Source organism: Priapulus caudatus, unplaced genomic scaffold, assembly GCF_000485595.1.
Source record: "Priapulus caudatus unplaced genomic scaffold, Priapulus_caudatus-5.0.1 Scaffold21, whole genome shotgun sequence".
NCBI lineage: Eukaryota > Metazoa > Priapulida > Priapulimorpha > Priapulimorphida > Priapulidae > Priapulus > Priapulus caudatus.
Genome location: NW_014577082.1, coordinates 380,434 through 394,730, shown reverse-complemented (window position 1 = coordinate 394,730; position 14,297 = coordinate 380,434). Strand labels below are relative to the sequence as shown.

Sequence of the window (14,297 nt, the reverse complement as noted above, 5' to 3'; positions counted from 1 at the left end):
AGAATAGTTACCAGGGTACGTTCCGCGTTATACCGCCGACCGCTAACCCAGGGTACGTTCCGGCAGTTTACCTCATCGGAGACATAGGACCCGTATCAGCGTAACTATTCCAGGGGGTCCAGAGGGTTTTGGGTGACCATTGCAGTTTCCATAGTTCTAGTCACAGCTTAAGGGGGGGGGGTCCGGGGCATGACGCCCGCGCGAATTTTAAAAATTAGGCTATTATTTTTGGTTTCGCTATATTCTGTGTGAATTTTGAGGGTCAATTCTGAGATACCGCAGCTGTGACCGCGTTCTGGAAAAAACCGGTGCAAAACCGGCCTAAATCCGCGCCTGCTATCCTTGTCTAATCTCTGCCTGGAATCATGATCGCCGATTGATTCTCTGTCACATGTTGCAAGCCGTCCATCTAATTATAGCATTATATATATCAAATTCAGTTCGCGCATCGCCACCTATATATCGCCTTAGCACAGTTGCGCCCGGCAGAATAGAAGCACTGCGAGAAGCACAGTGCTTCCATGTAAATTTTGGGTTAAAAATTTTGTTCCTAAATCTCTCTCGCCAAGACTCACCAGATTGCATCTCCAGGACATCTATCCATTCAAAAATTTCAGGTGGTGGCATGCCCCAGCACCCCCCTATGCCATTTGCAGCCGCGCCTACGGCCGGCTTGCTTTTTATTATCACTCAGGATTTTTTCATTCTGTTGCTTCTACTTTTTCTTAAGACCTGTGGCGCCAGTGCCTTAGCATACACATATATAGCCATATATTTACCATTGATTCGGCTAATCAGTCCAAGCCCTGTGCCTGCTGCTCCTCTAAGCAAAGGCAATTCGTTATTTTATTAGGGATGCCTATATATAGATTTATGACGATCGAGAGACAAACTCGGAACATTGAAGCTCGATCGGGATGCTTACTATTAATATATCCTTTAGCCCTTTGATATCCACAAAATATATCAAGGTCTTTATTATATATGTTTTTTTTCTTCTGAATTATGATCATCGCAATCTTTTATCTGTGGGCGATAATTCAATGGTCTTTAAACTAACTAGGAGTTTGCCTTTATAGGATAAGCCAGTAAGAAAGACAGTGGGGTGCATGTTGTGAAATCTGCTTCTATTCAGTCGTTTCTGCATACAGTGAGTGAAAAATTCGATCTTTAACAAAATCATAATGTACAGTGAGAGGAAAATGCACTTAAAACTTAATATTATCAAGATTTTGTAAAGTCATCACAATCAATTGATAGGTTTGCCTAAAATATTGACTGAACATTTTATATATGGCACCAATGCATTCTCGGAACGTACTTATTTCACGAAGTCGTTTGAATATAAAGTACGACTACGACTCGATACCCAGATGGTAAGTCGAAAAGTCGCTGCCGTGAACATCACAAACATAACCCACTCAATTAATCGATACGTTAAACCTGCCCCATAAATATAACCTCATGTTCATGTGTGCGGAAAATCGACACAAAAGCAGGCATTTGTTGCACAGTTACTGCTGACTGTGGCCTTGTGTGCTTTGCTGACTATAGGTGTGATTTGTTTGCTCAGGTAATGTACTGCGCGCGCACAAAGTGATTAGGATGTGCTATCATTGAGGATACCTGGCACTACTTTCTTCACGATTGCACTTCACCATAATCGTCTTTACAACATGTACACCAAAGTGCACCATTCGTATACGCAGGTGTGTTTAATATATGTCAGCCTTTTTGTTATGCCGGCATGCCGTCGTGCTGCCACTACTAGTATATAATTATTGTAATCGAACTTTTGGCACCAAGTTCTTGAATAACTTAGAACAAAATGTTAAACCATATCTAAATATATAGTACAGGACAAATTACCCCGGACAATTACCCCTCGCGACATTTACCCCCCATTGCCATTCACCCGCCCCCCCCCGAACAATTATCCCCGCCGACACTTTAACCCCCCCGCGACAATCACCCCCGCCGACATTTAACCCCCGCGCCAATTACCCCCCGGACATTTTACCCCCCGCCGACAATTACTCCCTGGGACATTTAAACCCCCGAACATTTAACCCCCCCCCCAACATTTTATGAGGAGGAGTTAGAGGAAAAGACGGAGACGAGTAAGGTAGTAGGACTTAGGAAGGAGGAATAGGAGGGAGAGGCAGGATGGACGAAATAGCTCGATGAGTAGAAACGAGGAGGAGGAGGAGGGGATGATGGAGGGAGCGGAGGGAGGAGGCTAGACTTAGGGAGAGGTTATAGCTAGAGGAGGTGCCAGGCGGCGTCGGTGGGCTCGGTGCGTGGTTGATGGGAGGCAGAAAGAAGAGGCAGGAGGGACTGAGCGAATGTGATAGTGAGGAGATGGAGAGGAGTAGAGGTGCCTCCTCTATCCTCCCTCCTCCTCTCTTGTCTCTCCTCTCCTCCTCCTCTCCTCCACCTTCTCCCCTACCACCACCTCCCACCTTCTCCCCCTCTCCTCTCTACTCCTCCTCCTTCCTCCCCTTCCTCCTCCTCCACATTCTTCCCCGCGCTCTCACCACCCCCCTCCTCTTCTCCTCCTCCACCTTCTCCCGCTGCCTCCACCACCTTTTCCCCCTCCTCCACCCTCCTCTTCCTCCTTCCCACCTTCTCCCCCCTCTCCTCCCCCCCTCCTCTTCCTCCTCCACACCTGTCTCCCCCTCTACCTCCTCTCCTCCTTCCCCTCGCACCTCCTCTCCTCCTCTCCACGCAAATACTCCTCTTCCTCCTCCTCTGCCTTCTCCCCCTCCACACCTTACTTCCCCCCTCCTCACCACCTTCTTCCCTCCTACCCTGCTATCACTGTTTAACAATGAATAATAAAACACCAAGTGTAATTATCCCAGGGGGTAAATGTCAGGGGGGGGTATAATTGTTCGGGGCGATAATTGGTCCCGGGAGGGGTGAATTGGCTATGGGGGGTATTGTTCCGGGGCGCGTAATTTGTCCAGGGGTAATTGTCCAGCCTGGCGGTGATTGTCCGGGGGGTATTGTCCTAGAACCAAATTATATATGCCTAATAACAACCTGCTTGCAAGTCTACTGTCACAAATTCAAGTTATTGTACACTACTTACCCTGAATTATTTTTTATTCCAGGCACCATTCGGTCTTGCTGGTCTGGAAATATGCTCACCCTATAGAAACTGTAGGTAGGCTCATATGAAACGAGTTCAAAGAAACAGTCTTCTTTGACCGACATAATTATTTGTGTAAGCAACTTTCTCGCATGACACAGAACACGGTTAATGCGTAAAAGTGCATGTTGCCAGCATGCGTCATTTCGCCGTGTGTTCTATTGCGCAGTTCTAGGAATGGGCGTTCTTCATTGGATTGGACCTTCTGCCAACAACATGGTTGATGCATGGTGGGTGTGCGTCGCTGTGAGACTGCCTTGAAACCATTGACGTACACACGCGGGTACTGACATTCCTTGGCTTGAATTGCCACATGCACCTTATTCCGGGTTATGCCGGAGTACCAAGCCGTTAGAGCATCGTCACTAATGTCGTCTGTACAAGCATTAATGATAGCCCGTCTACAGAACCCGGAACTTGTTATGCCATGTGAAAATTTCCTGTATGTGGAGCGCGGAATAGGAGAGAAACAGAGAGAGAAGGGGAAGGGATAAGAGACAGAGCAGAGAGGGCGAGGCGAGAGAAAGAAAGAGAGGGGGAGAGAGAGAGAGGTGAAAAGAGAACAGAGATCGGGAGAGCAAGATAGATAGAGCTTCATACAGATATATTTCCAGGTTCACGCTGCTCAGCGACTTTCATCCACCAGAACTTGTTTGGCGAACTACTCGTTCTACGATTTGATGTATTGCGACAAGCTATTTGGCACAGACAAGCAGTACAAGGATTACTTATGCCAGGCTGAAAAACAAGCAGCTCAGTAACCAACCACTGCAAGAACTGCGCGGAATCACATCCTGGTGTTATTTCCTTAGCTTTCCAGAATTTCACTTGTGGTTGTTTAGTTTTTTCAAGTAATTTCTCTCTAGCCACGTTAGCCTTACTGATGAGTCTAAAGACTCGGAAAATTATGATAGTCATCAAAATTATATTCAATATTTCCCTGTAGACACAAAAATGTTAAGTACGATTATTGTTGCTTTATGAATGTTATGAAATTCATATTCGTTAGGCACACCTTTATTACATTATTAATCAAAGTTATTTGTTTCTTATTTATCATCAAATAACTTTGATCTTTAATTTTTTGCGAGTTCAATGCTGCAAGTAATTGCACTTGAGCCGAATATTTATGAGAATATTTGTATATATTTCATGTCATTTTATTATGAGCGTTATGGCGTTTGATGACGGTCATGATCGTCCGCGTGCGAGCGTCCGTCAACAGCTTGAGGACAAATCTAAACGTGCTCGACGTGACGGATTTCGAACAGTCGGGACGTGGGGGGGGGGGGGGGGGGTAATCCGAAACGATGTTGGGATGTCAAAGGCTGGGGGTCAAAAAGGTCAAAGGTCAAGAGTGTAACAGAAGGGGGCGAACATCCCCTCCTTAATCTGAAATGCTACGCTTCGGCTGACATGCCGAAGAGTAAGTGTCGTCGGCTAATCTTTTGACCCGCATAATCAGTGAAATTTCAAAAGCTAAATTTGGTTGTTAGAAGGTTTATTGCTCTTTAAATTCGTATAATTTCTATGGCATTCTGTACTGTCAGTGCTGTTACATGTAACGTATGCCACTCCCAGTGGCACTGCCAGCTGCATGTGGTCTGGTGGACTGGTAGCCTGCGTTTAATTAAGTTACAGTGCAGCTCTCTATTTCAGCCTGTTAGGCTGGATGCATAGGGTAAATGGATGCAGTGCTTACCTATTTCTTGCTTTTGCAAATAGTGTTTGCTACTAAACCCCCCCCGCCCCCTCCCCCTCCCCCCCCCCCCCCCCCCCCCCCCCCCCCCCCCCCCCCCCCCCCCCCCCCGCCCCCCCCCCTGCCCCTAAAAAAAAAAAAAAACCCCCCCCCCTATGATGGGAACTCTCCACCTTAATCTGAAGACCTTAATACGTACGCCGCCATTTTCTCTTGGCAACTTTCATAACGCCGATCCAACGAACATTCTTTGAGCAAAGCGCTTCCTGATCCATTCCCTGTTTGCCTTCCACTGTTATCGGCGTGTATGTGAAGACACATTTGGACTACAGGGTTTACCAGTAATCCCACCACTCACTACAGAGTCACCGCAGCTACAACGTGTTAGTATGAGTCGCTGTCGCTCCGCGGCACTCGTTTCTTCTTGTGTGTAAAAGGTTCGGCAGTATGCACTTGCCACTGTTTGAGGTATGTAAAACTAGTAGTCACCTAGTCCAAACTATCAAGGCCTGGTAGATGTCAAATTTGGTAATATGCTGAAAAAAACAACTAATTGGTTATTCGCCTGCCCAAAGAAACATGAATGTCTTAGAATTATCTATGTCTTAATGCTGTTCATTTAGACGAACACAATAAAGAATATCAGATGTTTTTAACTTATTATGAGTTTATTCCTCATTAAACCCTATACAAGTATTTAGCCAATATAGCTAGCAGTATTATGTACAATCTCGTGATTTGCACTCATCACATAATTTACAAAACACCGATTCTGAAACAGACCAATGCTAAACATAATCTTTTTGGTTACAATAATTATTGGTACTCCTTATATGAAGTTGCTTTACCATATCAGTGCTTTCAGCAATTGCCGCATACCGCCTCAACATTATTAGACTTTATTGATAAACGGTGCCGTTAGACAGCGTTAAAACTGGGAATTTTCTAAACACCTATTACGATGCTCAGAAATTGTCCTTGCAGTTAACTTTTTGAAAACTGACAAATAAACTTGGGCACAATCGCATAAATGCCAGAAATTGTTAACATTATATGGACCATTTAAACCGGTGTGAAACTTACACTTTATGATTCTTGGCACGCCTTTTATTGGCATATTCTTGGCCAATATTAATTTTACACTACAATCCCTAATGTACCAATAATGTGCAACACTCTAATTTGTGAATGAAAGCTATTTAGTAATTTATTTATCGAAATATTCCTACACACTTCTATCAATCATTCTCCTCAGTCACGGCTATACCACTCAGCAGCAATGATGTAACTCACAGTTGAGTGGTGTTCGGTGGGGGGAGGGAGTGGGATTAATGATGATTATGGTAACACCTAGCCCTCCATACAACAAGCAGATGTTCCAAGCCCTGTGGAGATCACCAGCTGTCACGCTTAGGCGAAGTCTTCAGCAGTAACGATACCCATGTAAGATTAAAGTTTTACTCAACCTTTTTAGCTACTTTATGCAGAGCGAATGGGCACTGTGTGCAGATATGTTGCGAGCGGCTGTTGGATGGTGCATGTTTTGCTGTTCAGAGGCATGGAGCGGCATCAAGGAAATGGGTGTGTCGACAGTGTCTCGTGCGACCACAGGGTCAAGCTACTTTATCTAGTTTATATGTTTAATGTGGTGTTGTGGAGAAAATGGGAGTTGACCAAATCTCTTCTGCAAGTAGTGCTCACTGCAGCATCTCCCACAAACAACTGTAGGATGCATCTGCAGTTTAAAATATGTTCTTGTCAGTCTATCGGTGTTGTGACTGTGTTCTGTGTGTGTGCAGCGTTACACATGCGTGTATATTAATAGGCCGTGGGACGATTATTGAATATATCGACGTTACACTATTAACAAGAACAATACGTTTGACTATTCATCAAAACACGTATCGCGACAGACTACTAAATAATATTCCCATATATCATATTCAAAGCATAGCTTATCGTTAGAAAACAAAGAAAGAAAGCGGAAATTGCCAGTCCAATAGCAGTTGTCACCAAGTGCGCCACGCTCCTGTATTTACGTAAACATTTTACACGATCTTGGTAGAGCACCGTTTAGTGCTATAGTTTGCTAGTGTAGTTTGTCTTGAAAAGTATTGCGATACATATTGTATCGTGCATTAACTATAGTTATATATCGCTGTATCATCCACCTAATATATATATATATATATAGAGAGAGAGCATGAGAGATTTACATACATAATAACCAGTTTTATATACACTATATTTTAAAATTATGCTGCGCATATGCATTTCATGTTACATAACGTTGCATATGTGTTTTTTTAGATAATTTATTGAAGGATTCAAGGCCCTCACCTTGGGCTCTCGCAGAGATATCGAATCTTTGCCTGGAATCGTAGGGGACAGTCCTTGGAGGGTATCTCCAGCCACAGCAGGGATCTGGCTGCGTTGTAATTTATCCAGTACTATAGCGTATCAATCTCTGCTAACTAGAGGGTTAGAAGGTATTACGGTGTGACTAATTTCAAACCAATTGCGGTCTTCTGAGCATGCGTAAAATTTTCCATAAAGAATTGTTTCCTTATAGCGTAGTTTACTGAACAAATTTCAATACGTTTCACAGTAAAAGCCATATTGGCAATTTCCGGCATGCATCGTAAAACATTAATAATAGTTGGATAAAGCTCTGAGAATTTCGATTGACAGGCCTATTTTAAACTGGTGAATCTTGATGATTACATATTAGACTGACAGTTTACATTCGCCGACCAGACACTCAAGCACTCTAATAAACTCTGTAACGGACACACACTATACACTGTTAATTCTGCTTCTAGGCACAGCACATCGTCTTGCACTGAATTGATTCACGTACGTACTATGTATCTAACGAAGCGCAAGCAAACTTGCCGAAAACGTTATTCACGTACTATATTATTATCTCTGGAACATTCAATACCGTAAAGTGACACCTTGTAGCCAAGCAAAAGAGTTTAAGGAAAAAGATGCATAAAATTACACCGTGGTGAATGAGTGATGATTAAAGCACCGGGGTGTTATAAGTGGTCAAGTGACATAAAGCCATACGACATGGAACGAGTACTCTGTCTCTAATACATTAAATATCCATTCTTAGCAAATGATTACTGACACAACTCACATTTGATTAATAAAATAAGCGATTTGTTCGTCTCTGTGTACAAAGGATTTGTGAACTGTTCTTCTATTTCGTTGATACTGTTTGTATCTGTGAGCTAACTGAAACCAAATAAAAACACATATTAGAAACACACGTATGAACATCAAATAGTGTCATAGTGTATGCAGCACCAAAATATAACACCTGAAGAATAAAGATTAATATGGCTAATTTAGGTAATTAATCGCAGTGGCTACCAGCGTCCGGAACCGGTCGCTCTAGTCTCCAGGCTACGCATCCGGACATTCCACTCACACAGGTGATTGCCGTTACTGGCTGATTGCCGAAAATATAACGGTATAGCACTGCTGCCGTCTATCCTTTCTATCCGTCCTCTCTCGGCTTCTCTCCTCTCTCAATCTTCACACACGACGCACAGCGTCTTCTCTCTCTCTCTCACACACACGCCACAGCTCTTCTCTCTCTCTCTCTCACACACACGGCACAGCCTCTCTCTCTCTCTCACACACACGCACGCATGAGCACGCACGCCAGCACCAGGGTCTCCAACCATGTGAACTCCAAATGCAGAATAAAATTGATGGACGGGGGGGGGGGCGAAATTAACCTTGGCTGCCGCAGGCAGGCCCGCGTGCCGTAGGCATGGCAGTGCTAGGGGGGTCTGGGTATTTTGAAATATTTAAGCCATTTTCCTGCAATCTGAGGCATACTGTGGGCCATATTCTCATGTCTGATGACACTATCTCAACCCTAAACAACCCTACAAGTTAGGATTCAAAACACTTTTCATGACTTTTCAGAGAGCGTATACAGTTAGGTTACTATAGTAATAATACATGTATTAAAACACAGGTAAGAATTGCAATTTCTCACAATTTCACGTGTTTTTGTATGTTTGCAACCATACTTTTTGACTATTTGTGAGTCTGGAAACATTTTCTTGAAGAGTTCATTTGCATGGTCTGCTGCCCTCAAAGGCACATTGTGTTCAATTAAATAATCCGTAAGTCTCACTTCTGCGTCAAGACAGACAATTCTCTATCTGCTGCAAAGAAGCTTGATATATTGGGTGTAGATTCCACTGCACCCGCATAGCACTTATGCTGTTGAGAGACTATATGCCTCTGGCAGTCACTCCTTCCTCCGTGCCCCACTTGAAAGTCTGTCTTGCATACCATGCAATAGCCATGAGTAACACTGAGTTTTGACTTCACAAGTACAGGCCACATCTGTGTATATTCGTTCCTGAATTTCTGTAAAAGTCAGTTTTTTTGGATGGCAATGGCAATTGGACGCCATTCTCACCACGTGTTAATCTGATTAGCAGACAAACTACGCGACACCTTGCAGACAGCGCCTGTCTGACTAGGCTGTTCCATTTACCGTAGACATGCCAAATACAAAATGCATAGAAACACATTATAACACTGAGCGATGGTAGGGGGGGTGCAAAACTAAGGTAATGGCAGAGCGTGCATTTCCAAGAAACGACTCGTGCAGTGACGGCTATTAATAAACTTGCTGCATCTCTACTGCACTAGCGCGTGGCTAGTGCCAGGCACTGGCTGAAAAAAACAATGTGTCCAAGCAAACAATGCGAACAATCAGTGCAAATTTTATACAGTGCAACTGAAATGAGGAATATAAGCTGCGTTCACACGTAGATTTTAGTTCCGTATTTAAGCGTTCACACGCTAAAATATACGCGGCTTGCTTAGCCGCGGCTTGCTTAGCCGCGGCTTGCTTAGCCGCGATTGCTCCGGCTTGCTTAGCGCGGAATCACATTCCGCGACAACTAAGCCGCGTATATTCGCCACCACGCTGGCCGCGTATTTTTTGTCGTGTGAACGCATTCGAATTGCGAAACTGTAGCGCGCTAACCTAGACTGCTACCCGTTCGCTGCACGACGTTAGTGTAGCGTGTGGAACTGTCGACCGGGTACCAGTCTATATTATACCTAGCTAGCTAAGCCTCGAATCTCGTGTATCTCGTGTGAACGCATTTTAGCCGAACTTAGCACCAACTAAGTACGGTACCAGCTAGGCCGTGTATACGTGTGAACGCAGCTATAACCTTGCCGCTGCGGAGTGCGGAAATCGATGGTTGGCGACCCTGAATGATGTGTTGCAACCGATAATTTTTTTTTACGTAGGGTTCAGTAAGGTACAATACTGTTATGTGCATTAAACTTCATACGTATGTACGCACGCACGCATGCAGGCACGCACGCACACACACACACACATAGATATGTACCTTTAGGTTGGCAGTACATTCGGTGATAGTAAAAGAAAATCCCCATTCCGGCACTGAAGATCAGAATCAATAGAAGACAGATGATCTTTACTCTGTAAGACCACAGGTCCTGAAATTAAAAAAAAAAATATTTTACATTAACATTCAAAATTACTATGCGAAATTCTATTAAACAACATGTGAAAAAAAACACACGCCATTCTAAAAACAACCTGACTTGCATATTTTAGACAATGATCAATAATGCACGGAGGAGATATTACATCATGTCACAATAAATCTGCAACACTAACACTATGTCAATGTTTAAACAGTCGCATACGCATACACTCCACACAGAATCATATTTACCAGAACGTTTAACGGCAGCATTGTACTGAAATACGTGAGAGAACTTCGAAACACATCTACAGTGATGTGCTCTGGGGATAGCACTTACAGTCGACATCCACGGCGCAACAGTGTTGGAATACTTGAGGAGAAGTACGGTGAAGACCATGTAGGCAGTGGAGGTACCCATGAATGTGATGAACAGCTTCTCATGTACAGCTGCAAGAGAGAGAAAAGTGAGATACTTTCGAGCCAACAGACTGACCCCACCCCAACGATTACGAACGATATTAAAATCACAAGTTTCTGAGCAATACATTTTAACTACTTTGAAATAAAATTAGCAGGGAACTACAAAAACCCCCGCCCTGGTCTGCACGACTCGATATGTACATGAACTGATAAATATGCATGCATACGTATTCATTATTTTAATGTCAATGTTAGTATTTCTGAATTAGTATATTAGTGTTGCAATATCAATATTGTCAATAGGTGATAACACAAAGACAATTCATATCACTTGCACACATGCACAACGAAAATGACTGTAAAAACCATTTACAATGCCTTACGATAATTGTCCAAGTTCGTGATGTATGTGACGCCAACTAGACTCAAGTTTTCTATAATATTTAACCAGTATGTTACAGACACAGCCAGCAAATAGTTATCCCTGAAAAGTATGCAGAAAGATTTTTCAGGTTTAAAAATTACATACAATAACCAGTATTAGTGGAATTAGTAGTGTTAGCCACACAATACACAATCTTCAACCAACAGTTCAGTCTACAGAATATTTTACACTCCCATATGCAGGCAAAAAAGTATATCCACGTAGGCATCCAAGTAGCAGATTACAACTGATCTATAAATGTGAACAAGCAGTGGTTCCCTGCAATCTATTTAAATCTATTTAAATTAATGCATCATCTGCAGCCTGCACCAAAGACTTGTAAATTTATTCTTTCATTCACAAATATTAAATCCTTTATAGATTGCAAATGTCAGGTTGAACACTGAATTTAGATCCGGAAAATTCAAACAGAATGGGTTCTCTACATTGCACTGCTTCGCTAACTATTCTCCACTCCATATGTTTGAGTTTACTCACCCCGTAACCCCACGTCCCAGGTTGCTTACCTCCAGTGCTGTGGTATATTCTTAAGACGGTGGAGAAAGAAGTTATAGTATGCTGAGCAGATCATCAGCCTGGGTCCAACGTGAAGAGCGATGGAGATCTTCCATGTGTAAGCACCGGGCTTAGCGCTTGTAACAGCACTAATGGATGGAATGAAGTTGTGGACCTAAGTGCAAATGAAACAGAGTATGACATCCTTCTAACGAGACGAACTAAACAGCATACTGAAGGGTTGCACCTCTACATTAGAGCTATATGGGCACGAGTCCATACAGATAAACTCTAGTGCACCACAGGGTGTTGCAGCACAACATGCATGTCAGAGATGAGCCAGTGACAACTACTCGATCAACGGACGATTTTAGAGGCAATGAAGCAATGATGCCCATTTTCGCAATGAGACCATGGTGAAATTAAATCACAATTGCAAATCATAGTATGAATATTTCTAAATAATTTGATTATCCTGCTCTGTTAGCTGCATGGTTTTCTAGAAAATAAAATGGTAACATATATTACACTATGTAACATTAGATAGAAATATATGTAATCCTGTAGATCGAGACAGGGTTACGTTTTTACCATTGTAACTCTTGACTCTACAGGTTTACGTATCTGTAGTAGCTGTCTCTCTAGTATACAAAGCTGTCTCAAGTTAGCCTGCACAATTAAACTAAACATAAGCCATCATGCATACGAAGAGTATTAGTTGTAATGTTTAGACTTTACTCTGCCTCAGGTGGCATACTAGACTTGGTGGCAGTGAGGGACAGTCGTGAACACGTCGGTCTTCACCAGAAATGCATTACATGATATTATAATTTATATGTAGATATGAGAATAACCTTCTCTTCAAAGTCCAAAGGGCTATATCGAAGACGGAAGGAGATAAGGTTTAACAAATTGACAGATCAACACTGCGGATCACAGTAGAAAATGCCTCAAATTTGCAATTAACTAAAGAGGAAGGGAGACAATTCCAATACGGAATGACAGAAACAAAGAAGCTAAACTTAAAGGAATCTTTGAAGATGGCTTCATCAAACAAGAAAGAGGCAATACAGTAAACACTCGCATAAAAGAACCCGTGATTTTAAGAGCCTCCAGGCTGAATTTGGACCAATAAAGTACCTATTATATAAGAACCTCTTCAGTCTGATAAATTAAACAGGTTCTTATATAAAAAAATACCGAAAATTAGAGCAAACTGAGGCAATCCAAGTATGTGTGCTACACCATTGGAAACTGTCTACTATTAGTCACATCAATTTTCACAGCATTTGACCTTTCATTGTGTTTAATATGATAAGTAAATTAAAGGTGAAAAATAAATTAACCCAAATGAATTTAAACAGACATATAATTTCTAATATTAAGTAGTTGGTTAATTAATTAGTGTCAATTATTCACTAATTAAAGCCAATTTTACCTAGATAATGTACACATTATCCCCCCCCCTCCAAAAAAAATTAAGAACCTCTTCAGGCTGATTTCTCACTATGTACCATATATATTAGATACAATAATGTAACCCAAACCCAGGAGGATAGGGTTACAAAGCGTCGTATGGTTTTGTGCGGAGGAACACCTAAGTGAATCACTCAGGGCTGTTTGCTGATGCGTTTTCAGAGACTAGAACTTCCAAACTGGGTTTATTCTAAACACGAACCTTTCTCCGCTATCCGGGAACTTACTATGTATCGCAATACTCTGTATTAAACTAATATAACCTGTTACAAAAATTCGAAGTGACGAGCGGCGAATATACTTAGCGCCATTTCTGTTGACCTGTGACGTACTTCGGTTTGAAGAGCGGATTCATCGACCAATCAGAGGGCGCTGCGTTTGCCGATCGCTATGCGCATTGGAAATGCGTACGTCACAGGTCAACAGAAATGGCGCTCGAAATATCCGCCGCTCGTCACTTCGAATTTTTGTAACAGGTTATATTATTTTAATACAGAGTATTGCGATACATAGTAAGTTCCCGGATAGCGGAGAAAGGTTCGTGTTTAGAATAAACCCAGTTTGGAAGTTCTAGTCTCTGAAAACGCACCAGCAAACCGCCCTGAGTGATTCACTCAGGCATTCCTTCGCACAAAACCATACGGACGCTTTGTAACCCTATCCTCCTGGGTTTGGGTTACATTACTATTATTGTATCTACATATATATAAGAACCTCTTCATCCTGAAACAGAAAATCACGGGTTCTTTTATGCGGGTGTTTACTGTATTCACCTGAACCTAAACGTAAGGCGTAAGTGGGGCTGAGAGGGTATATGTCCCCCAAGGTACTGCCGGAACGTACCCTGGGTACGGTCCCTGGTACTATCTAATATGCCGGACCGTACCTCGCCTACTCTACTAACGAGACTAGGGAGTCGCCTACGCCTACTCCCTAACCATATCAGATAGTTACCACTCAATACCACTGACCAGGGTACGTTCCGGCACTCGGCAGTATCCTGGGGCCTGGGGGACATAGACCCTATGAGCGTAAGTGGGTATAACGTAAGACTAAAGTACACGTTGTTTAATTACAATCAGGCAACTCATACTTACACCTTTG

The 14,297-nt window shown here is 42.7% G+C and overlaps 1 protein-coding gene across 1 annotated transcript in view; it reads right to left on the bottom strand.

The window, feature by feature from the left end:
* Nucleotides 1-10,154: 10,154 nt before the first annotated feature.
* LOC106812390 (post-GPI attachment to proteins factor 2-like) overlaps nt 10,155-14,297 on the bottom strand; it is a 5,917-nt gene continuing 1,774 nt past the window's right edge. The window contains exons 4-7 of the mRNA XM_014816263.1: nt 11,729-11,892; nt 11,161-11,261; nt 10,695-10,804; nt 10,155-10,364 (exon numbers count right to left, since the gene is read on the bottom strand). Of these exons, the coding sequence (XP_014671749.1) occupies nt 10,155-10,364; nt 10,695-10,804; nt 11,161-11,261; nt 11,729-11,892 (585 nt within the window). The remainder of the gene's footprint in view (nt 10,365-10,694; nt 10,805-11,160; nt 11,262-11,728; nt 11,893-14,297) is intronic.